The sequence below is a fragment of the Pieris brassicae genome, chromosome 5, assembly GCF_905147105.1.
Source record: "Pieris brassicae chromosome 5, ilPieBrab1.1, whole genome shotgun sequence".
Classification (NCBI taxonomy): Eukaryota; Metazoa; Arthropoda; class Insecta; order Lepidoptera; family Pieridae; genus Pieris; species Pieris brassicae.
The window spans coordinates 6,041,403-6,064,968 of NC_059669.1; the positions used below are offsets into that span (position 1 = coordinate 6,041,403).

The following is a 23,566-nucleotide window of genomic DNA, read 5'->3' on the forward strand; positions in this document are numbered from 1 at the left end:
TATTTTATAATGGTATCCTTATTATAGTACACATAAGTTACAGTATCGTTAATGTTTAATTGGCCTTAATGAATAAGCTTAAAAGTTATTTTTTCTACGAAATTTAACATAAAAGCAAAAAAGTTTATGTTCGAGTATCTAGATTCTAGACGTGTCCAATTGCCGAGCAAACAAAACACCTTTATCGAGCTCATTGGCAGTCGCGACAGACGGAGGCGCTGAAGGTTTGTCCTGAATCACTCCAAATCGCTATTCACTTGAAGACTATTGATTTATTTGAGGCCACGAATTCTGCTGATATAAAAGATATAATCATTGAACTTTACAGATATCACGAACCGTTACGCGAATTAACATTTTTTTCTTATATTAAGCAACACACTTTTGGTTCATTAAAAAAAATATTTTAAATCTGGGAGTTATTGAATGGATCAAGTATGCATTCGGGCTCTCTATAACGTTATGATATCGGACTAGACTTATACAAATAATAACAAAATCCGTAATGATTTGAAATTATGTTCCAAAGTTGTTAACAATAGCGGCCTTTATAAACATTAAGCAAAAAGCGATATTAAAGACAATCATCTCATTATCTGATAATCTAACATAATTTAACATTTAATATTAGGCAATCCAGTGTCTAATATTTCGTTATAATACCTTATTGAGGAATGGTAAAAATATGATTTGTCTTTTTTCCCCTATGTTGAATAATATTATAAAAAGTCATACATAGTGATTGTCAGCATATTTTATGGCCGAAGCCAAAATTTACGTTGGTTTACTTAGGCCTCTTACGTGTTTTAATATAATTTGTAAATTGTATGAAAGTATTTGTTTTGTTAACTTAATTCCAAAACAAATTGGGTAATAAACATTTAGAGAAGAAATATTGTATATTGTACGTTACAGTACATTATACAATATTATTCAGAATATAAGGAAGTACATTTGTGACGTCTTGAAAATATTTGAGGAAGAAATGATTAAATGTAGTAATAATGTGCAGATAAATGGGCAAGCGATGTTGAAGACCCCGGAATTGTCATAGAATGTGCAGCATCACAGCGGATCTTAGCACCATGTGGTCAAGTGGATATCACCGTTAGCGTATACGCAGACTGCTGGGGCTTGTACCATGACCAGGTGTTGATAAAGGTAAACATTTATCAAGGGAAAATAAATAGTCGATTTACTTACCACAAAAAAGCGTAGGTTCTCAATTTCACCTCATTATATTTACAAGGTATAATATCGTATTTTACCCAGTACTCGGTGACGCCTTGTCCAATTTAGAAAATATTGAATGGGTATTCAGGTCATCGTCAAGTCAAGATTGAAAGATGGGATTTTAGGATAAATCGTACCCTAAACTATATAGGTATATATGTAAATCTACTAAAAATATTGACGTATTCTATGTCGTTCCAGTTACTTCTTAAATTTTATTTTTAGAAGTGGAATTATGCTGCTGAAATACGTTTTTAAATGTATATTTCTAAAATATGTTTTAACCCTTAAATGGACAATGTTGTTTTTAAACAACATACTAAACATCACAGATAAAATTATCTTTATTTTATTTTTTTGTTAATTTTGACAACTAGTTCTTATTTCTGAACGAATTTTGTACTTTTTTTAATGTTGGCACTATCCAATATTTTTATGCATTAAAAATAAATGAATGTTAAATGTCACTTTGAAGAAAACTTTTCTAGTGGCGCGAAACTAAGTTTTGAAGCTGTGTTCGGACTTTGATAAAATATAATGTAAGTATATAACATATTTTTATTTGCTTGATTATATCTTCAATTACATGTTCATGTTGTAAAACATTGAAAATTACTTGATGCTACTGTCGAATTACGCGAAATCTGGTATGTTGTAGGAAAACTACAATGCGCATTGCCTGCTAAATAAATGCATGTTTGGTGAAGGGTTTTTATTTTGCTTTTCAGCATGCCGCGATTACTAGAAAGCGAAATTACAAAGTATTTAGAAACTCTTGAAGATTCAGAAGATGGCTTAGACGGCTCGGACTCCGAAGTAGAGGATGAAGGTCACTATTATCAAACAGCTCGAGATGTTCTTCGGGACCTTGAAAATAGTGATGAAGGTGAGAATGCCCAGTCTGATAAAGTGGATGCTGATCCTCCTCTCGTAATTGACAACGATCAAAATATGCCAGACCTCCTATTTTGGAAGCCGGAGAAGCAGTACCCCAGAGTAGATCACAAGGGATTTATAAGCGACCTCTGGTTTGGCGAAAACGGAATCTTGTTACTGCTGAAGACAGCCTTATTTTTAGGGGAGAAACTCAGATAACGGAAGCATTGATGTCTTGTAACACGCCGTATGATTTTTTTCATTTTATTTTACATCAGATCTAAAAAAGCAAATTGTAGAACAAAGTAACTTATACGCGGCCCAGAAACAAATATCCAATCCTGAAATTATAAATGAAAATATCCTAAATAAATTCCTAGGCATTCTGATTTACACCTCAGTCATAAAATTTCCAAACACCAGGGCTTACTGGAGTGATAAATTTGGTTATGATCACATAAAAAATACGATGCCGTTAAAAAAATTTGAAAAAATAAGATCCACTCTCCATTTTGCCGACAATACGCTATGCTTACCCAAAGATCATCCAGACTATGACAGGCTATTCAAAATAAGACCTCTTGAGGAAATGCTCAACTGCCAGTTTGGAAAGGTTCCCTTAGACCAAAGGCTTTCCATAGACGAGCAGATGTGTGCAACCAAAATGAGCCATTACATAAAACAATACATGCCCAATAAACCCCACAAGTGGGGGTTCAAATTATATCTCATCTGCAGTCTACAAGGATATGCTCATAGATTTGAGGTTTACAGTGGAGGCGGCTCCAAAAATAACATCTTACCTGGTGAGCCAGATTTGGGAGAGTCTGGAAATACAGTCGTCAGGTTAACTAGAATGGTACCACGCAATGTGAATCACATTATATACTTCGACAACTTCTATACTTCTGTGCCTCTCGTCACCTATTTAGCTAAGGAAGGAATTTTCTCACTGGGAACAGTAAGAGTAAACCGATTGAGAAACTGCAAATTGCCTGACAAAAACACTATAATGAAAAAGAACGTACCCAGAGGATTCTATGAGGAAAACGTGGCGACTGTGGATGATATTGACGTAAGTGCTGTTGTGTGGAAAGATAACAAGCCCGTTAACCTTCTTTCCACTTACGTAGGAGCAGAACCAGCAACCACAGTCACGCGCTTTGATAAATCGAAGAAAGAGAGAGTTGCTATTCCATGCCCCAAAGTCATCAAGGAGTACAATGCTCACATGGGGGGCGTGGACTTATTAGATTCATTTATAGGTCGTTATCACATCACAATAAAGAGCCGCAAGTGGACCATGCGCTTATTTTATCATTTCCTGGACCTCGCAGTTATAAATTCATGGGTTATGTTCAAGAAGGTAAATAATATAAAAGGAAATGATCAACTTCTCAATTTGGGTACATTTAGACTAGAACTTGCCGAAACCCTCTGCAAATTGGGTCTACCTGCAAATGGCGCTAAACGTGGTCGACCTAGTGGGAGCACAATACAAAGAGAACTTGTAATGAAGAAGTTCCGAGGACCAGCTCAAGCAATTCCTTTGAAAGACGTCAGATTGGATCAGACATGTCATTGGGCAGTTTGGCTGGATAAGCAGCAGAGGTGCAAATTCCCGAAATGTTCAGGATTTACGTTCAAAATGTGCCAAAAATGTCGTGTATCTTTATGTGATACGAAAAAAAGCAATTGTTTTTATAAATATCATAATTTAGAATAAATAAACACATTTCAAAAACAATATCCACTCTTATTTTACCCATACTTGCAAAATGTCATTGAATGCGCAATGTAGTTTATAAACAACACTCACATTATTGCAAAAAAAAAATAGTAAATTCATGTCTAGATTTTTTTACTCATTTTTCCTAGACAGTAATACATGTCTATTACACAAATATATTTTTTTAAAACGTAAAAAAAAAATCGTCCATTTAAGGGTTAAGAATGTTTAATAGTATTTCACATAAACCTCTGTAACTAGAAAGGACTAACTATTTTTCGGAACGGAATTTTAATTCATATGTACGTGAGCTGGCTTTATAATAAGCATTTTCAGAAAAAACACAGCAATGTATTTTGACTACAATATTACAACAGATTGATCACTTAGACCCTTTGGTTTTGGACGTATGGATAGAAGTTGTAGGAGCACCTTTGCACTTCCCCTTGCAAGGTCTCAACCAGGAAGATGACGCACCTGCTGTATTGTGGTAATTTTAACACATATAAAAAATATTCTAACAGTGTTAGCCTGGTATGCTACTCATGACTCCGGTCGTACGTTCCAAACCTGGCAATACACGATTTTTTTTTAAATTATATGTGCGCAATATATACTTGCTTAGTGAAGATGTATATTGTGAGGTATGTTCTAGATCGACGTGTTTCAAGACATACACAAAAGCACGCACTTGTCGATTAATAATCCGTTAGATTGCAAAATCGTTAATATATGAACTATTCCCCTGCAAATCAGACACCACGATCATTCGGATCGGTCCATGCAGCGAGGAGCTTTGACATACACAAAAAATACATGTTAAAATGATAACCACCTCATTATCCACACACCACAACTCCCACATTCACAAATATACATAAACTATTAAATCAATCTTTCATTTTTATTTACTTTGTAAATAAAGCTTCATTTTTACAAAAATCTCTGTGGCGGTCACTTTCGGTAACGTGAAAGATGCTACTAGATTCGTCTTGATTGGGGAGCTAGCGTAGGAAAATTTATTTCCCACTCAAAATAGCTGCAGTGCAGTTTTTTCAGTCAAACCAAAAACATTTTTCAATGTGAAGCAAAAAGCTTTTTTGAATGGACATAAAAATGTGATCTAATGATATACCTTTAACTAGAAGATCTTTTAAATGAAAATAATGGTGTTTAGCTAAATAAATATAAAAATCGAAGTCTATATATAGTATATCAATATTATGCGTGTAATATTATATACTCACGCATGAATAGATTTATACGAGTTTCCAAAAGAGTATCTCTCTTATTCCCCTTAAAGTCCCGTCCCTATTCGCTTAGCTCCTTCTCTATCTTCCTTTAAATTTCTTCTGTACAAACATGACCTGTCCACATCGTTTCCCTAAGTTTCTTACTAACTACTAACTGACGTGTGACTTATCTTAAATTATCGTTATTTATGTGTCCTTTTATTTTTAATGTATCATCTATTTATTTTAGTTTGTATTTTTTTTGTTCCTGATTAGTTTTGTCTTAATAACTGTGTTTAACATGTATTTTTGCACTTCTTGCCTATCTTATGTAATTTTTTTTTTCCTTTACTCACAGTGGTTGCCTGGAAGAGACCGCTCGAAAGCGATAAGGCCGCCAGTTGCCCTCCTTTTGATTTAATTATGTTAATTTTTTTGTATATTGTAATGTAAATAAAATAAAAATAAAGGTCGTTATAAAATATAATATTTCAGGTTGTCATCATCAGACCCGAAGCGTGCGTTGCATGTATCGAACACGTCAAGATCTAGTGTGAACATACATACGTACCTTGTCAACGAACACGGTAAGATTTCAGCCAATACTACCCTACTATTGTAATAGTAGCTCTACTTCTAAAAACTCTTTATTTTGTAACAAATTCGTATTAAATACGACAAAAGCGAAGTAACTTGTAATAACTAAACGACTTACTCCAGGAAGATCTTAAATATCAATTACCGTTTTAGTATTATCTTAAAGTTATATCTGCCACAGTAACAAGGCGTATCAAAATAAGTATATTTTCACAATGAACTATAAATCCATTTTTTTGGGTCAATACTCTAGTATCGTTCAATTAACAAACTACAGACCAATGATACCTATTGTATTTTGATGGGACAATGATTTATCACTGTGCTCTTTGTCTACACAGAAAAGAATTTCCTTTAGTAAACATAATTTAAATGCATGATACATAGGTAACCAGATTTTTGTACAAGATAATATCATATGTTATGGGGTTAACACTAGTTTAACGTATATATTCGGTATCCAAGGAAATCATTTAGAAGACACATAAATAGTAGCTTATCAGTAAAATAGAAAAATAAATCATATTGCCCTAAGGGTAAGATTCAAAGTCTAGATAAAGTTTGGTTCCGCATGTCAACGCGGGAGACAGTTACGCTTAGATTCGGGCTAAGGTCTAAGGGCTGAGGGGTGATTTCCCTATGTCAAAACCATAGGGGAGTCGTAGTTAGCGCTAACACTAGACTCTGAATGGTAACCTTAAGGGGCTTCTACACGCGTTACACTTTTAATAAAATATGTGGCTATATCATTGCCAAAACAAAAAAACATGTTAATGCAGCACATGGCTGAAAAATGTACGTCTCGGCAATATTTCTGCAGGAGTATATGGCTCATTATTTTGTCTTTACACGGTCTACATACATGTCTCGGCTATTACTTATAACCGGAATAAACAGAAACAAACACAAACGAACATAACGCTACTCGAACGAATCGTGGCCAACTTCACGTAGCATGGCAACATTAGGACGCACTTTAGCGAGACGGTAATAATATAGCTGAGATATATTGCAGTATTTTCGATTGCAAAGCGATCGTTGTCGTGTTTATCTAAAACTTCGCAATCGTAATTTTTATAATTTTATTTTAGATTTTATCTAGTGTCATCTAATCATAGTTAAGGTATTAACCGCTAGTTTAAAAAGTCTATATTTGCCATCAATTATATCAGAAATAAGGGGTAAATAAAGATAGTTAGTTAGTAGAAGATTTCTAGCAACAAATATTCTCACCCTAGAAGCATGTGATATGAATCACTTAGCTCACTAATTTTCCATTTTCATTTTTTATTTAACTAATGTTTTATTTTATATTAGACCTAACGGATTCTGATCACTATTTAAACCTCCGTATAGTGTAGAGAGCAGTGTTGGCCTAGTGGCTTCAGCTTACGTCTCTCATCCCTGAGGTCGTAGGTTCGATCCCCGGCTGGGCCCTTATTTTCTTTGCATGTCCGAATTTAACATTAGCTCGAACGGTGAAGGAAAACATCGTGAGGAAATCGGCTTGCCTTAGACCCAAAAAAAAAAGAGTCGACGGCGTATGTCAGGCACATAAGGCTGATCACCTACTTGCCTATTAGATTAACAAGTGGTCATGAAACAGATACAGAAATCTGAGGTCCAGACCTCAAAAGGTTGTAGCGCCATTGATTTAATTTAGACCGAAAGACCAGACTTTGAATCCTTGTGAGACAATTTATGTAAGGTTGAAAGGTTCATTAGTGGTGAAAGTGTCGGGTGAGCAAGTGTTATGGAACACTTGATTGATTAAAACTTATTTATTTCTTTTAATGAATAACAACTACAAAAAACTTTACAAGACATGAAGGGATCCGAAACGCCTCAATTCGGTAAATAGTTTTGTTGAAAACTTTGGCTAATTTCTGGATTAAGTCCCGAGTTGAACAAAGTTAAGGGTGTATACGTACGCGTATTCTTAACAGATTCTTAACTTGAAACAGCCTGAAATAGCAGCTTTTCGATTTGACGCTTTTCTTTATTTCTATTAAGCTAAGTCTATCGTGAATATACATTATGTATCGTTGTGTTCAAAACATTTTTTTAGGTTTGAGGATATTTATTAAGTTTAACAAAAATATGATTAGAAAACAAAAGACAAATATAAGTATTAGAATGAAACTAAATTATATAACAAATAATGCCGCGATGTTTGCTATTCGTTCATATGACTATCCCATTCCTTACCGTTCAAATTTTTAGTTTTCAATTATTGTTAAATTATATAAATTAAGCAAGTATGATTCCTGGCAACTTAGGAACCTGTTGCGTACGTAAAAAGGCTCATACATTTTTATGCATACTAACTCATGTAAAATCCCTTATAACTATAAAGTCATCGGACATCTTGGTGTAGTCGCGACATACTTACATTTAAAATAGTAAATAGTTTAATGACCTCTTAACCATTAAAGTAGATTCACATAAACAAAAAACATAGTTATCACCTTCAAAATTCGGACTTAATATAGCAATGTACCCAAAACCTAATGTTCAAATTCCTTTTGGCTTGTGTAAATTTTTCTCACGTCTTACTAAAGTCTAATACGGAGAAAATTACTTGTGTTATAAGGGACAGATAGGTCAAACGGTTGTGGCGTACTGAAATATTCATTTTCGTTATTAAAGTCTTGAGGATTCCTGCGATTTTGTTTATATGAAAAAAATGTTAAGTGATTATGCAGAACTCCCCGTTCGGGTTTGCCATTGGATAAGTCTGTAATATAATCACAATTAGGACATGGAGTAAATACATATTTGTCTTCAATTTAAATTGTTTAATGAGCAATTAGGTGCTCGGTGTCTACTATTATTACTGTTTTAAATCTATATTTACAAAAACAAATCTGTAATTTCCTTGGTCATCGCATCATGCGTGAATGGACGGAACAATTTCACCCATTTTTTTAATTATTTATAAAGCAAAGATTTTATGAAAGAAAAGTGACTAAAGATTAATCACTGTAATAAATTGAGATGTAACAGGCATACAAACTCACTCATTTAATCATATTATCAAGATAAGGAAATGACAGATAATTTTGTGTAACGAGGTTATATTAGGTGAAGTGACGTGACAGGTTTCGTGTTATGAATTTCCAAGAAATATTTGTAGACTTGGCATGTTTTCACACGGTTCCCTTATCCGGAATAAGTAGAATTTTCTTTATGGTAGGATCGAAATAAAATATGTTAAGACCAGTAGGTGATAGGTGAAAACTATTTTTAGTGTAGTTTTTTGTTTTTCTTATTTTCCAGAGTACCCTCAAGATGAGCTACCGTTCCGTCTATACTTTCGTTTTTACGACGTTCTCCCACGCACGTGTCCTTGTGTCCCTTCAACAGATTGTAAGTATTATATATAATACATAACGTAATAATATAAGTATATCAAAGTTTTAATGTGACTGTTTGTTCTACCCTCTTTGACAGATATTGGTTAATGCCAGGAATACAACTGTTTACTTACAACCCAAATTCCTAAAAGTAAATAAAGTTGTATTTTGAAAAAAAAAGTAGGCTTACGTATCGTCATCCGCGATATCGATGTTTTGCTTGTTTTATTTGCTAATGAGTTAGCATTTAATAGATCATGACTTTAACGATAGTTGGTCTTATTACTAATTGTTAAAGTACGTCGCACTACATTTGTAATTTAACTATTATTAAGCACTTAAAATTGTTGAAAGTAATCGAAGAGGGAATCTGTTACAAGCATTTAGTTAATAAATATAGTTAAGTACTTTGAAATATCAATACCAATAATGCTGAAATGCCGTAATATTTGTAATGAAATATTATTTAGCTAGAGCAGTGTAAACGTAAAATTTCACCGTATAAGCATGAAATATAAAATTGGAGTAAACGAGCGCTAGCCACTAAGCGAGGCTCATAAATCTTCCGAGGCCGATCGTTTATCCCAGGAAAAATTAATGATGTTTGGCAAACCTCACCTATGCTGGGTTGTAAATTATTTAGCGAACGTAATATGTATAACGGCCACTACCTATAGGTTTTGAAAACAGTGTTAACTTAGTCGTAGAGTGCGACTTGTAAGTTTGAACCCTGACTATGCATATCCTGATTTTTCGTTTAATTGACAACGTCAATGTAGTTCGCCAATGTAGACCCAAATGTCTTGATTCCATTTCAAACCCTAGTTTCGACATGTATCACCTACAGGCGGCTTATTATAGCAATAAAAAAAACGTTAATGTAACAATCGGAATTATAAGGCTGTCAGCTGCCTCTGGAATCATAAAACAATAAAAACCGGTCGATAATCTTATATATTTCACATGGGGTGGGGGTACGATTTTCAATTGTTTAAAAAAAGAGCAATCCTCCATCAAAAGCCGGCAACGCACTCGCTAAAAGAGTTCCACCAGTTGGAATATCTGACCGTTTTGGACGTCCCGTAGGCTCCTTTCCCTCAATCGATATAAAACAAATGAAAATGTATAACTAATATAAAATTCTTCATCAACTTTAACTATGCTATCATAAAAAAATATATATGTTAAAAAACAAATATCTGCCTAAATTCAGTAAAAATTAATATTTAAAATAAAAATACTTGTACATAAATTTGTAATGTTTATTTAATATTCAATTTTAGAAGATCAGAAGACAAAACACAATATGTTACGACAATGACTAGAAGTCATAGTATTTATACATGTCGCAAAATCTATGCAATGAATAATCTCGGTTGGTACTGTAAACGTTCAATCATAAAATCCATAACATAAATTAATTATTACGTCTAGTCTAAGGCGCGTCTCACAAGCGGTTTATATACTAATTACTTTATAACCCCAAATTTATAACCTTTTCAGCGGGGTCATATATGGAAGATTCTGAGAAGGGAAGCAGCTCAGTATATGTGGAAATGGATACGGAGATCGAATTGTTCCTCGCCCGGGATTACGGCACGCAGGACAATACTTTTTATACAGTATGTTCATAAAGAATATTTATATTTTCATTTCAATAATTACGTTATTTATTGTACGTGTATATATATACAGGCATAGATTATGTAAAAAAGCCTTTATTTTTAAGTTTAAGATTCCCAAAAAGTTGAAGATTCACTTTAAAATTATCAGGAAAAATAGGTTGATGAGAGAACTCAATACAATGGAATACAAATTCCAAGTACTTTAGAACTATCGCTTTTGACAAATAGAATAGTATTTTTAATTAAATTACCTACTTGTGAATGACTCCGTAATGGAAAATCCTTTTATAAAACATTTAGGTATTCATTTTTATCGTTGTTTCGATATGTATCTTAATAAAATATTTACTTTGAAACAAAACACGTTTTTACCGGATTGAAGCTATGTATTATTATAAACTTATAATTATTTTACATAATTTTAATTTTTTTCCGACGTTTTAAATCTTTGCCTTGTTAATTGTTGCAGGTCGAACCAAAAGAATTTACAATTGACGAAAACTCAAGCGCTGCTCCGCTCGTGACGCTGTCAAATGATCCTAGCCCCCCGCCATCTTGTGGGATTTTGATGAGAATACTGCCAATAGGTAACAGGCGGGGGTAAGTGGATTTTCTTTGCGCACTTAACATTATCTCCATCACTGAAGGAAAACATCGTGAGGAAACCGCCTTGCCTTAGACCCAAAAAGACGACGGCGTGTGTCAGGCTCAGAAGGCTGATCACCTACTTGCCTATTCGATTAAAAAAATGATCATGAAACAGATACAGCAATCTGAGGCCAGACCTAAAAAAGGTTGTAGCGCCATTAATTTTATTTTTTTTATATATTAGGTCCTTACATATGAAATTGGCGTTTTGTATGGGAGGGACAAAATGTCGAATATTTTTAAATATAATATATTTAATTAATCAAAGTATGAACCATTGTTTTCTATGCACTTTTGCCATCTCATAGGTAGTTCATTGATCTCTTTCCTAAAAAAACCAGTCGGACGGGAATCAATAATATCTGTGAAGGCGATTTGGACTGCCCCATCAGAGTTAATTTTTTTCCCTTGCAAGAAGTTGTCCAAATTTCGAAAAAAATGGTAATCTGTTGGAGCAAGGTCCGGGGTGTACGGAGGATGTCTTAGACATTCCAATTGAAGCTCTTCTAATTTGGTAGCCGTCTGTTGTGCAGTGTGTGGTCTAGCGTTGTCGTGAAGTAGTAGTGGCGTGGAGCGATTGACCAGCCTAGGTTGTTTAGCCGCTAGCTCTTCCATCATGGTTTGCAATTGCTGACAATAGACATCAGCCGTAATAGTCTGGCCAGATTTGAGAAAACTGCAATGAACGATACCGGCACTAGTCCACCAAACGCTTACAAGTAACTTTTTTGGGGTTAATTTTCGCTTGGGGTAGGATTTGGCTGGCTGGCCCGGATCCAACCATTGCGCTGAGCGCTTCCGATTATCGTAAAGAATCCATTTTTCATCACAGGTAATGATTCGGTTCCTAAAAATACCTTCATTATTGTGCTGGTTTAGTAATGTAACGCAGCAGTCGACGCACGTTTGCCGGTTTGTTTCAGTCAATTCGTGAGGTACCCACCTTTCAAGCTTTTTAATCTTCCCAATTTGCTTCAAGTGAATTAAAACAGTTTTATCACTAACACCGCAGCCTGCAGCTAACTCGGACGTGGTTTGCGATGGATTCGCTTCCACAATAGCCTTCAATACTTCATTATCAACTTGGGTCTCTGGCCGTCCACGGGGCTTGTTCTGCAGGTCGAAATTTCCAGAACGAAAACGTTGGAACCAAAAACGAACTGTGTTTTCTTTTGCAACATGACATACACATCATTCACCCTTCGAGTCGATTCCGCAGCACTAGTGCCACGGCGGAACTCGTACTCGTAAATAATGCGATTCTTTAAGTTTTCCATTTTGTAAAATGAGTGACGCAAACAGAAAGAAACAGAAGAAAAAAATAAATGAATGACGGTCATCGAAGCAGAAATACGTGAGTAAATAGCTGTACAAATTTGAATTTGGAATTCCTTACGAAAGAGGAGAACATCGTGATTAAAGTGGCCAGTACGAAATACGCCAATTTCATATGTAAGGACCTAATATTAAGTATCTTTTAATTTCATTATAAACTTTATATTTGTATATTAGGTGGAAACATTTTTACTAAACCAGTTGGTGATTTAGATGCCTTATCTTCTGTTTGGTAAGGAACGGCGAACCATAACTGGTTTTACCAATTGCGCGCTCAGCTAAAATTGATTCCGAAAAAGTTACATGTGAGCGTTTGGTAGCGTAATTTTTTGTGGAACATAACTAAACTAAATTTAATAAAGTCATTCGTTAATTTGCAAAAAATAAATGAAAGTAAATGTTTACTAACAAAACACCCTATACATGTAACCGACATCAAGGAAAATTGATAGTAACTTTAACATACTGTTAACTTACTGAGAGCAATTTCGAAGTAATCCTATTAGCCTTTGACAAGCTATATGCAGTATTATTGTCGAAATTCACTTCGAAATAAAACCGTATGGAATATACTTCAAGATAACGTATTTACGCTTTGATATTTATAACTTAAATTGTTGCCATATTGTGAAACATAAACGAATGATTAACATTAATGAAAATCGTTACCATGGTAACCAAACCGCAATCTTAGTCTTTGAGCATAATAAGGTCGCAATTGCTTCAATTTGTTTATAAAACATATGTTACAATGAGTTGATGATATTCCTGAAGTTTGTTTATATTCTACGCTTTGGAAATTGTCACCAAACATATGGACATTCGTGCAAATATTCACACGCTCGCACAAACACAATATACTCGTAATTTAATTTTTTTGTTGTGCTATGTCTGGAAGGATGAGGATACTATATAATAAGTACGTTATTCTATATTATATTGTAACGAATAAATATTAATTTATATATTATACTTTAAAACGATTTAATATAAAGCTTAAATCTTAATAGTAAGTTTTTTCAGTGGTATTAAAATGTAATATTGATGATTCTTTAAAAAAATCTATAGTCATTGAACTGGAACTGTGATGTGAACTTTATAAATAAATTCTAAAATTTCAAGCCAGTATCCCTGGTGGTCACTTAGATTTGTCGCACTGAAATATTCATCAGTACAGCGGACTAGTATTTCCTTGGAGGCTGTGCAATCTCAAATATTTATACAACTTTAGGTCGTTCCTCCACTGAGGACTTGCTACTCAAAGTACTATCCAGCATTAGTATGTGGAATACATTAAGGATTAGACCGAATCTTAAATGGAATAATATTACTAAATTTTGCGCGCTACACTTAGGAGAGTACGTTAATTTAATGTATGTATGATGTATGTAAAAAATGAATCAGATTTGAATAATGCTCTGTCATTATTTTCTGACTTCCTCTCAAAATGGAAGAGGGAGACAAAGACTCCTTCAAGCCTGCTTTTAGATAATCCCACCACCAGACATCCCGTACTTCTTTATATATTCACTAGTTTTGTGTTAGGGTAATAGAGATCTGTAGAGCTTAGGAGTCCGTAGGGTTGTTAGGCATAACTAAGAAATTATGACCATTTATTAAGTTATCTTAATAAATAGTTGCAGCTTGTTAAAACATACTCTACATATATTCATGACACTTATTATATATAAATTTAAATACACATTTCACAGGCCACTGGCTGCCAAGCTGTATAGTAAGCTTGAAATAACACAAAAAGTAAAAATTATACTCGACTATTTATTTTAACCTATGCCAATAACAGTCAATGATATTGAGTTGACACTGCCAATAGCAGTTAATTGGCATTAGCAATTGATAAATTAAATATAGGCTCGATCGACTTCCTCAATTTGTCGTAATTCCAAGGGACTAAACCAGCTATTCCGGTTCTATGGGTCAAAACTTTTTTTAATATAGCTTGAACAAAGCTGGTCCACATATCTTTTTGCTATCTAAACAGCGGACATTCCGGAAATCAGGCCCAGCTGTTCCAAATGCATGTTTTAAGAACGCTTTGAATTGTTACGGACGAAAAGTCACCGGGATTTTAGACATTTCTGAAAAAACATCTCATATTATTATTTATTCCATTATTGAGTTTGAAATTTATTAACGACTTATTCCAACACGCATGGATATTTAATTCGAATGGTGATACATTTTGTAATAGAACCGGTAGTTTTGAGTTGTTTCGTTAGAAACATATAAAAATATAACTCTGTTGAGTATAGGGATCAGTGTAATAGTGGTAGACAAAGAGAACGTCCTTCTATTGTTATAATATATATTACTAAACTCACGACCGCTCGCAATCCGTCACTGCCATCATTGGTCGCTACACTTTAACAATAATCTATATAATATTAGTATAGATATAGATAAAGTATGGGATAATAATAATCGTATATACATGACTACATTTATTTTATGCGAGCTTTTTTCAACTATTTCGCTGATGTTACACTGTAAACTCAACGATAACTTCTGGGCGATGTATCATGTTAAACTTGAACCCTATTGTTAGTTAGACATGCTGCTATATAGTTACTTAAACTGCATTTTCTGTGTAGCTTAAGTACTTGTATGATGCAGGTTTTTAATTAAAGACAATATAGTTATGTTATTAACATTTCTTTAGTTCTATCTACAGGTAAGGTAATCGACATATTTTCACCAAAAAACCTGATGACTCTTTTTTTTTAATTTGAAATTATAAAATCGAGTATGTAGACGTATCTTTGCAATATTATATTCTATTGTCTACATACCTCGGCTTAATTATAGATGATAAAGTAAATTGGAAACCGCACATAAACATACCATTATACAACCGCGCACGAAGAAAAAACAATAATAACATATATGATTCCATTAAAACTTCTTACATGAAATACTGACTAACAAAAATATCAAATATAATCTTAAAATCTACTACATTGTTACAATACAAACATTAAGTAAAATTTTAAAGACAGACATGAGACAACCTGTATCTCGACACTTAACACGGGCGTCAATAACAGGTTACTGCTGTCGCACGTAATAATACTTTAAGTTTGTAAACCAACGATCATGCCTTCTTTATTTTTATATTGTTTAATTTAAAAAAGGAATTCAATTAGATAATTTGTTTTTAAGTATTATAATAGTCTTGTAATTACTGTCGGCGCTACACTAAACTAAATTAGTGAATCACGGTGCAAGTTTGAAAGGTAGGTTTCAGGTAACGACCAGATTTCAAATCCTTTTAAATGAGAAGATATCGTGAGTTGAGATTTAATTGTCTCAGGCATTATTATAAGTCCCCAGATAGTCGCGCGTGTAAAACATAAGCGGATCCTAAAGTATTCTAAACGTAGGTAATTTGTTGTGAGTCGTTTTACCTAACTGCAAGCCAAGCCAAGCAAACTTTCAAATGCATTAAGCAATAAAATACATTACAGCTCACAAGGGTGGTGGTACACAAATGAAACGCTTAAATGGGTTTTAAGAAGTACTGTCCTTCATAGAGTGAACTGAAAATTTAATTGGATTATTTTTTCTTCATTTTTTAAAATATTTTAAAGAAGATAAACAGTTATTGGTTCTTTTCCATGCGATGGCCAATTAGCAGGATGTCTAGCTTTAACACATGTCCACTTTATCACTACTACTTAGAGAGATACTTAGAGATTATCGATCTATTGATACGGTTTTATTTTACGTATAGAATATCGTGTAATTTATGTCATTAAGCCGTAAAATTAAAAGACATTGTCGTAGCACTCGGATATGTGGATAAAAAACCGTCGACTGAAAACGTTTCGTACGAACGCCATAATGATGAGGGATATATGATAATTTTATATTCATATAAAAAGCTCTACAACTTTTCACATCAGCTTTATAGTGCCCACTAAAGCCAGCATAACATGTCTAAATTTGTATTATATAAAAAAAAAGTTCCCCACCATGTCTATTTAACTAATATCTAGAATAATTGATGAGGAAAGTTTAGGTATTTTTCAAAAATTTTCACAGTTGCCTGTCCGGAAGCCGGGGTGGATGGCTAATATTAATCTCCATATTGTCATATCATGTGTGTAGCATACTTCAGGCGAGCCAAACCCTCTCGATCACACCGAAAATAAATTTGTGTTAATGGTGCTTCCGTGGCATAGTAAATCAGAACTCTTCATAATGTATAACTTTACCCGTCTTTAACTTATGAAAGGGTTCTGCTTTTGTTCAACCCACAAGGTTTTATCTGTAATATCGTCCAAAGGTTACAAAATTTTACTTCACTATTATGCTTACTATATTTAATCATGCATTTAAAAGAAAAACACAAAACAAAATGTACTCTTAAATTAAAAAGTATATTATGAACTTATAAAAACAAAAGAACAAAGAACGCAAAGCATAACGAATCCATCAAAATTTAAAATAAGTTAAAATTAAATAACAATTCTTTAAACATTTTCATCGATCCAGTCATTTCGACGGATAAACAAAGAGGTTGGACTTAATATATAAGCGACTCGTAACACTAATATTTAACCAGCATTAACTAGCATTACATAATTAAAATATTGTGATCACATTTTTGAGATTCTTAACACTAATATTTAACCAACATTAACTAACATTACATAATTATAATGTTCTGATCAAATTTTAGAAGTTAACACCAGGTAATTACTTTATAATATTAATTAATAAAACCTTTAATTAAAATCAAACCTTTCGATTCTGACACCTTTAGCGATGATATTTACATCAAAACGTAACAATAACTTTACACAGGCCTAAATCGACAATCTTAAAACCATTAGTTAGCTTTGTTTTTGAACGGAAATACTTGTTAGTCCTTACGATAAATGGAATGGCATTTAATTTCTTCTTATATCCATGGAAATGATGTCTCTTTTGTTTCTGGGCTACTTAATAATCATCGTTCACACATCGTCATTGGCGACTAACTTCCAGGTCGTAAACTGGCCCTTTTACTTATTTAAAAAACCTTACAGCTTACTGAACATAATACAAAATAATTTTGAAATCTAAAGCAAATTAATAGTTTACTGACTAATATAGAGGGAGGGACGTGTAGGTTGTTAGCGTCTATTTGTGTGCGTGTAACTGAAGCCAGTGTCTTAAAATCGGTCTGATACAAGGACATTAATTGTCTAAGAACTTATTTTTTGTCAAATCTTTTTTTTAAAGAATTAAGTCATTTAATTGATAGAATTTATAAATATATAAGGACCTGTTATTTTATTTGACTAAATAATAGTATTTTTATGTAATTTATATTAAATAATAGTATATTTTTAAAAAGTAACGATATTTTATGTTTGTTTATTTTTAAATTAGTGAAAGAAAAACATGTTGCAATAGACAATATGAATTTCGAAAGTTCTCCGCAATACAAACCTTTTTAATTCTATTAGTGTACATTTATTAAAACCATTGAAAGGTACATAACTTTGTAGTATGTCTATAACTATTGAGTTAGCGTTAACAATGTTTTGCACCAAACATATGTAACTTTATATAATATCAACTCTTTAAGGATTTAAATTTTAAACGATTCAACAATTTCCCTTGTTTCATTATTACTCCGTGGCGCTCGTTTGAAACAATGGGCGAGAATCAGGTTAAGTCAACAATGTCCTCGGCCCATAGACAATAGGTTAGTTAAGTGTAAAAGACTTTAAAAGATAGAGGAAATTTCTTTTGTTATTCAAAGTTTTTCAACTTAACAAGCCACTCCTGAGACTGTTTTCTTAAAATTTTCTCGAGTTTCTTATTTTTTTTAAGTTGCATTTACGTTGCCCCGATTGCGTAGAATTTAAAACCGAATCTATATGTTGCAAATTGTTAAGTAGTTCAAACATCCGCTAACATCGTTTGCATAGCACGTAAAAGAAACTAAATAAATATATTACATTAATTTTATTAATTTTTAGGATTGTCCATTGACAGTACAACCCTATTGGATATGACCTCATATATATATATGTTTCTAAATCGGATGTTGATATGTCGTAAATATTTGGAGCTAAGACATTCTTCACGACATATACTTTCGTCGTACCAACGAGCGTCACTTGCGCACACCGAAACATCCATTTGAATGCACGAATCCTTACACGTTTAGATACAGAAAATAATATATTTTAACTAATAGGCCTAACTGGTATCGCCCGGAGCCTCCACCACTGATCGTCCGTTTAATGGCGATTCCCCGGTCGCCAAAGTTATTAGTTATTCCCACGAAATTGCAAATTCAGATCTGCGCTGTGGATCTACCAGCGAATGACATACTCAGGTAAACAGATAAAACATATAATACAAAACACCCAATTAATATAAGATGTCTTATTTTTCCCAAACTGACATTAGAGTGGGAAAAGCAAAGCTTTCAAGAACTATTTGTGAAAATCGGTATTTGTTGGTCTCGATTTCAGGCTTGTGATCCTAGACAAATTAAAATAAAATAATGCTTCCACAAATTCAAGTTTTATTATCTATTGTAACTATTATATTTTCATAGAATTAGAAAACATATCCGAGTCTTGAATACCGGTTCAGGACGTCTTCAGACATATGCTGTTACTGAAAAGCCCTGGTCTCTCCGCATTCCTCAAAAGCAGTGTTTTGCTAAATGCATAGGCTCAGGACTGGGGTCACATACGCTTGATTTGGACTTATTCCCTGGTAGTTCTACTGAGGTGTGTGGAATTATTATTAAATTACAAGATTTGCATACGTCGGGAAGCATTTTTTTCTAGCTATGTCAAATCCTTGAACATGATCAAATTTTGATTTGACATAACATAATTTATTTGGAATATCCTCTTTGTATTATATTATATTAGTGCTATTGATATATACTTGATAACATGTATTTAGTTACAATGACAATAAAATATGAGATAAGATAAATGATAGTATGTATTTAGACTATCATTCTGTTTTTAACAGGTGCATAAACTACTTTTTAATCATTAAATATGTTCAAACCAGGTGGCGGTTGAAGTCGCAATAGTGACAAAAGATATGTGGCCGAAACCAGGAGAAGAATATGACTCCTATAAGCACGATACTTCTGAACTAAAATTCTTTGATGAACAGAACATCTTTCTAATGGTATATTTTGTTATTTACGTCAAATGTATGTCAGTTGACAATAGGCAAGGTGACGAAAAAGCCAAAAAATAGGAGTAGCGCTACGATTTTTCAGTTTGTTTTTTTTATGATATCTGTTTTCTGCATAATATTTCTCAATACGCTGTATATTCGTTATAACGAGTAACGCGGTAGATTCTTGGGTCTAAGGCAGCTCGGCTTCTTTGCTTTGTTTTCCTTCACCGTATGAGTAAGTACTAATTGCGCACAAGAAAATATAGCTGTCGATAACTTAACTAACATAAGAAGAGCAAAAACTACATAACATATATACTATAACTAAACTAAAAATGAAAATCACTCAACAAACAATTACAATTTGGACAAATAATGCTTGTACACTAGAGATAAAAAGATAAATAGAGAAGGAGCTAAGCGGATAATGATAGGAAATGAATAACACAGGCTTAGGCGGAGACCCTATAGGATCCGCCAAGAAACGAAAAGTAATGTGATGGGGTTTCAAGGCTATATCTCTCGGAAGAGCGTAGACTTTACCTATGAGTACCCATATACATTTTTTTTGAGTTAGAATTACTATTCATATATAATAATATTTTTAATGTGTACTAAGATTCTTTGTGTATTTCTTAAAAATACAATGAATGCAATTAGACCCATAGTGCCAGGTAACAAAAATGTACATGATTTTTATATAATAATGTATATGATGGGATTTATATAATCTTCTATTCAATTTAATAAATATAAAACTTCCTATAAAAATATTTAAAAAAAAATTAAAATCTCTGTATTTAAATTTTAGAGTATGCTACGTGATTTTGAATACATTCCTCTAAAAACATTTTGAAACTAATTAGCAAAATTGCGTTTCGCGGTTATAAACCGTAAATTAAACACAAACGCTAGTTGATTAGTTATTTATTTTAAATAATATCTCCTAACTACTTAAGTATTTTAAACATTTGACTTAAGTGGACTAATTTTTTATGATAAATACATACAGAATTAACTACCTTTAAAAATTACAGATACATATGACTATACATCTTACTCATAAAATTACTATACGTGTTACGAAGTGGAGGTAATTGAATGAATATTGAACGAATGAATATTGAAATTAAATCTCGAATCTGTATATTATTAGAGAAATAAAACTATAGCAATCGGAGAAAACCAATCAAGCAAGGAATGGAATCGAAAAGTAAATCAAAACAATATTGCCTTTATATACAAAACAACTATTGTTACGAAAGAAAGCGCATTTTTAACAACGTGTCTACGACTACTATTTCTAATTAATTTGATAGTACCAACCAAAAGAAAATAGATAGCGGTCCAATTAGTAAAATTAAATTTTATTTCAGTCTACACCTTTGCACTTGAGCGTAGAATTTCCGAAGTTACAAGTGGAGCCAAGTAAAATCGACTTCGGTTATGTCATGGACGGAGATTATAGGAAAACCTACTTCACGCTCATGCAAACTAGTTGTATGTAATTATTTATTTTTAAATTGATGAATAAGATATTAATCAGTCAGAAATTTTTTATTCAATAATTACAATCTTTTAACCTTATATATCTATAGTGTCAGAGTGTATCTGTATTTTTTTAAATAAAATGTGCTTTTTTACTTGAATTTATTTCTAAAAATGCAATATTTTGTGACTCCACATACTGTAGCACTATTTTGTATAGTATACCAAAAAACTATAAACTACTTTATTTCACGTCTTTTTAGTACATTTTAAAGTCAGATACTGCTTTTATATAATAAAACAATTTTAGATTACTAGAATACTTGGAATCTGTTAATTTATCTTCGCAGAATTAAATAATTTTTATTTTGTAATAAATAATGTATACTCAATTTAAGTGAGCTTTTGTTACTAATTTAAAAACACTTCTCGTTATTTTTAAAGCTTTATTACCTTTAATAATAATAATGGTTTTCATCATTTTTAGCCGGAAAAAGCATGCAAATGCAAACACAGTATATTCATTGCAGTAATGTTTCTTATATAAGGTTTATTCATTTCAGCCACTATAACGATGGAAGTGGCTATAGAAAGTTGTGGGGATAAAGAGTACCGGATATGGCCGCCGAGATTAACTCTTGCGCCTCGCACGCGAGAACGAGTCTACGTGCAATTTATTTCAAGGTTTACTATTGTATCACTATACTTATATGAAGCGAAGTAGTAACTTCTAGGGTACTACATTTCTGGCCGTTTCACAAGGCAACATTTTCTTATTTCTCAAGCTAGACCCTTTAAGTTTGTTAATATTCAATACATTCTTTAACCTTATGATTTCGAACCACATTTAAAGAATATTTTGTATTTTCCAAAAAATCTTATTAATTTCATTCTAATATTTTGCCTATGTAAGATTTGAAACTCAAATTTCTCTAAAATCCGTTCGATATTAAAGTAAAATATATTATTTCCTGCCTACACTAACGGGGTCTAAATGATAATCATATATATTACCGTAATATCTCACAGTAATATTTTGTAGATGGCAGCTATGGCCCGCAGAAAGCACTGTGCACATACGTGCGCTCACTACGGCAGGCGTTTGGTGTATGACTGTTGTGACACTACACGCGCAGTCCACACTCGATCGCGCAACGCATCTACCCGCACACGACTATACTGATGATTCACGCCTGTCTACGCATTGATAAAATAAATAATTTTTGAGAGTATCTACTTTTTTCTATGTCATGAAAATGTGTTATTGTACTTAGAATGCCTACTTTATATATTTACCGCTTAAGCTAGATATAATTATCGTGCCTGGTTTTTGTGGAACAAATTAATATATTTTGCGCAATTATATTTAAACCAATTATTAAAAGAAAAGAAAAGAAATAACTTAATTACACATAATAAAACAGGATGTTTATTTAAAATGAAAGTGGACTAACCCACACACTAGGATTCCCTGTATCGTGGGCAGCTGTCTGTTCCATTTGACATTTTAACGGTACTTGACGTAATAATACTTTCACACTTAAGATTTCATAATTACTGTGAACAAGAAAAATACTTTCCGTTTCAGCAGCCTAAGATGTCTTTAAGAAAGTGGAAAACTCAACTCTGCCACGAAATTTATTAGGTTTTCTTTGTATCCAGGGTGATTAAATATATAATAAATAGGTTAAGTAAGTAAGCTACCTACTACTATTTATGCATGAATAACTACGAATACTATCTATAAATTGACTATCATGAGCACGGCAAAAGTAGCAAAATAAAGACAACAAACGACCTGTACTACTTCTAAAACGTTCGAGTCTAATTTGGAAGTTCGTGCCAAACTTCTTGTTTTTGGTTAGTTACGTAACCGTTGCTTCTATCAGTTTATTTCTAATTTAAATCTGGTTTTGCTCAAATTTTTTAGATGTTTTTCTGTATGCAACCTAAAATTAACGACGTAGTCTCCGTATGGGACATAAAGAATTTCTACATAGGTAAGTAGGTGGCCGATCTACTATATATACTCTTCCAGGCCTATCTTCATTTATATATGTTTAAGGGAGAAATGGATATTTTTAAACGTAGTGTTCATAATCACCTATTTTGTTAAACTAATAGGCCAACTATAGATAATAGCGATGTTATGTTTTTGTAATAATACTGTCTTCACTGGCTCAAGATTATATTATTAATCGAATAACAATAAGGCAGAACCTTACTTGATTGATGTATGAGGCTTAGTTCCGCCTAATTAACTTGTTGGATTAATTC

At 32.9% G+C, this 23,566-nt stretch overlaps 1 protein-coding gene across 1 annotated transcript in view; it reads left to right on the forward strand.

Annotated features, from left to right (window-relative positions):
• LOC123710169 overlaps positions 1 to 22,521 on the forward strand; it is a 60,045-nt gene extending 37,524 nt beyond the window's left edge. Inside the window, exons 26-37 of the mRNA XM_045661918.1 lie at positions 1,013 to 1,161; positions 4,216 to 4,328; positions 5,566 to 5,657; positions 8,947 to 9,036; positions 10,527 to 10,645; positions 11,118 to 11,248; positions 18,846 to 18,986; positions 19,212 to 19,389; positions 19,685 to 19,807; positions 21,178 to 21,301; positions 21,853 to 21,973; positions 22,332 to 22,521. Coding sequence (XP_045517874.1) covers positions 1,013 to 1,161; positions 4,216 to 4,328; positions 5,566 to 5,657; positions 8,947 to 9,036; positions 10,527 to 10,645; positions 11,118 to 11,248; positions 18,846 to 18,986; positions 19,212 to 19,389; positions 19,685 to 19,807; positions 21,178 to 21,301; positions 21,853 to 21,973; positions 22,332 to 22,497 — 1,547 coding nt within the window. The 3' untranslated portion in view covers positions 22,498 to 22,521. The remainder of the gene's footprint in view (positions 1 to 1,012; positions 1,162 to 4,215; positions 4,329 to 5,565; positions 5,658 to 8,946; positions 9,037 to 10,526; positions 10,646 to 11,117; positions 11,249 to 18,845; positions 18,987 to 19,211; positions 19,390 to 19,684; positions 19,808 to 21,177; positions 21,302 to 21,852; positions 21,974 to 22,331) is intronic.
• The last annotated feature ends 1,045 nt before the right edge of the window (positions 22,522 to 23,566 follow it).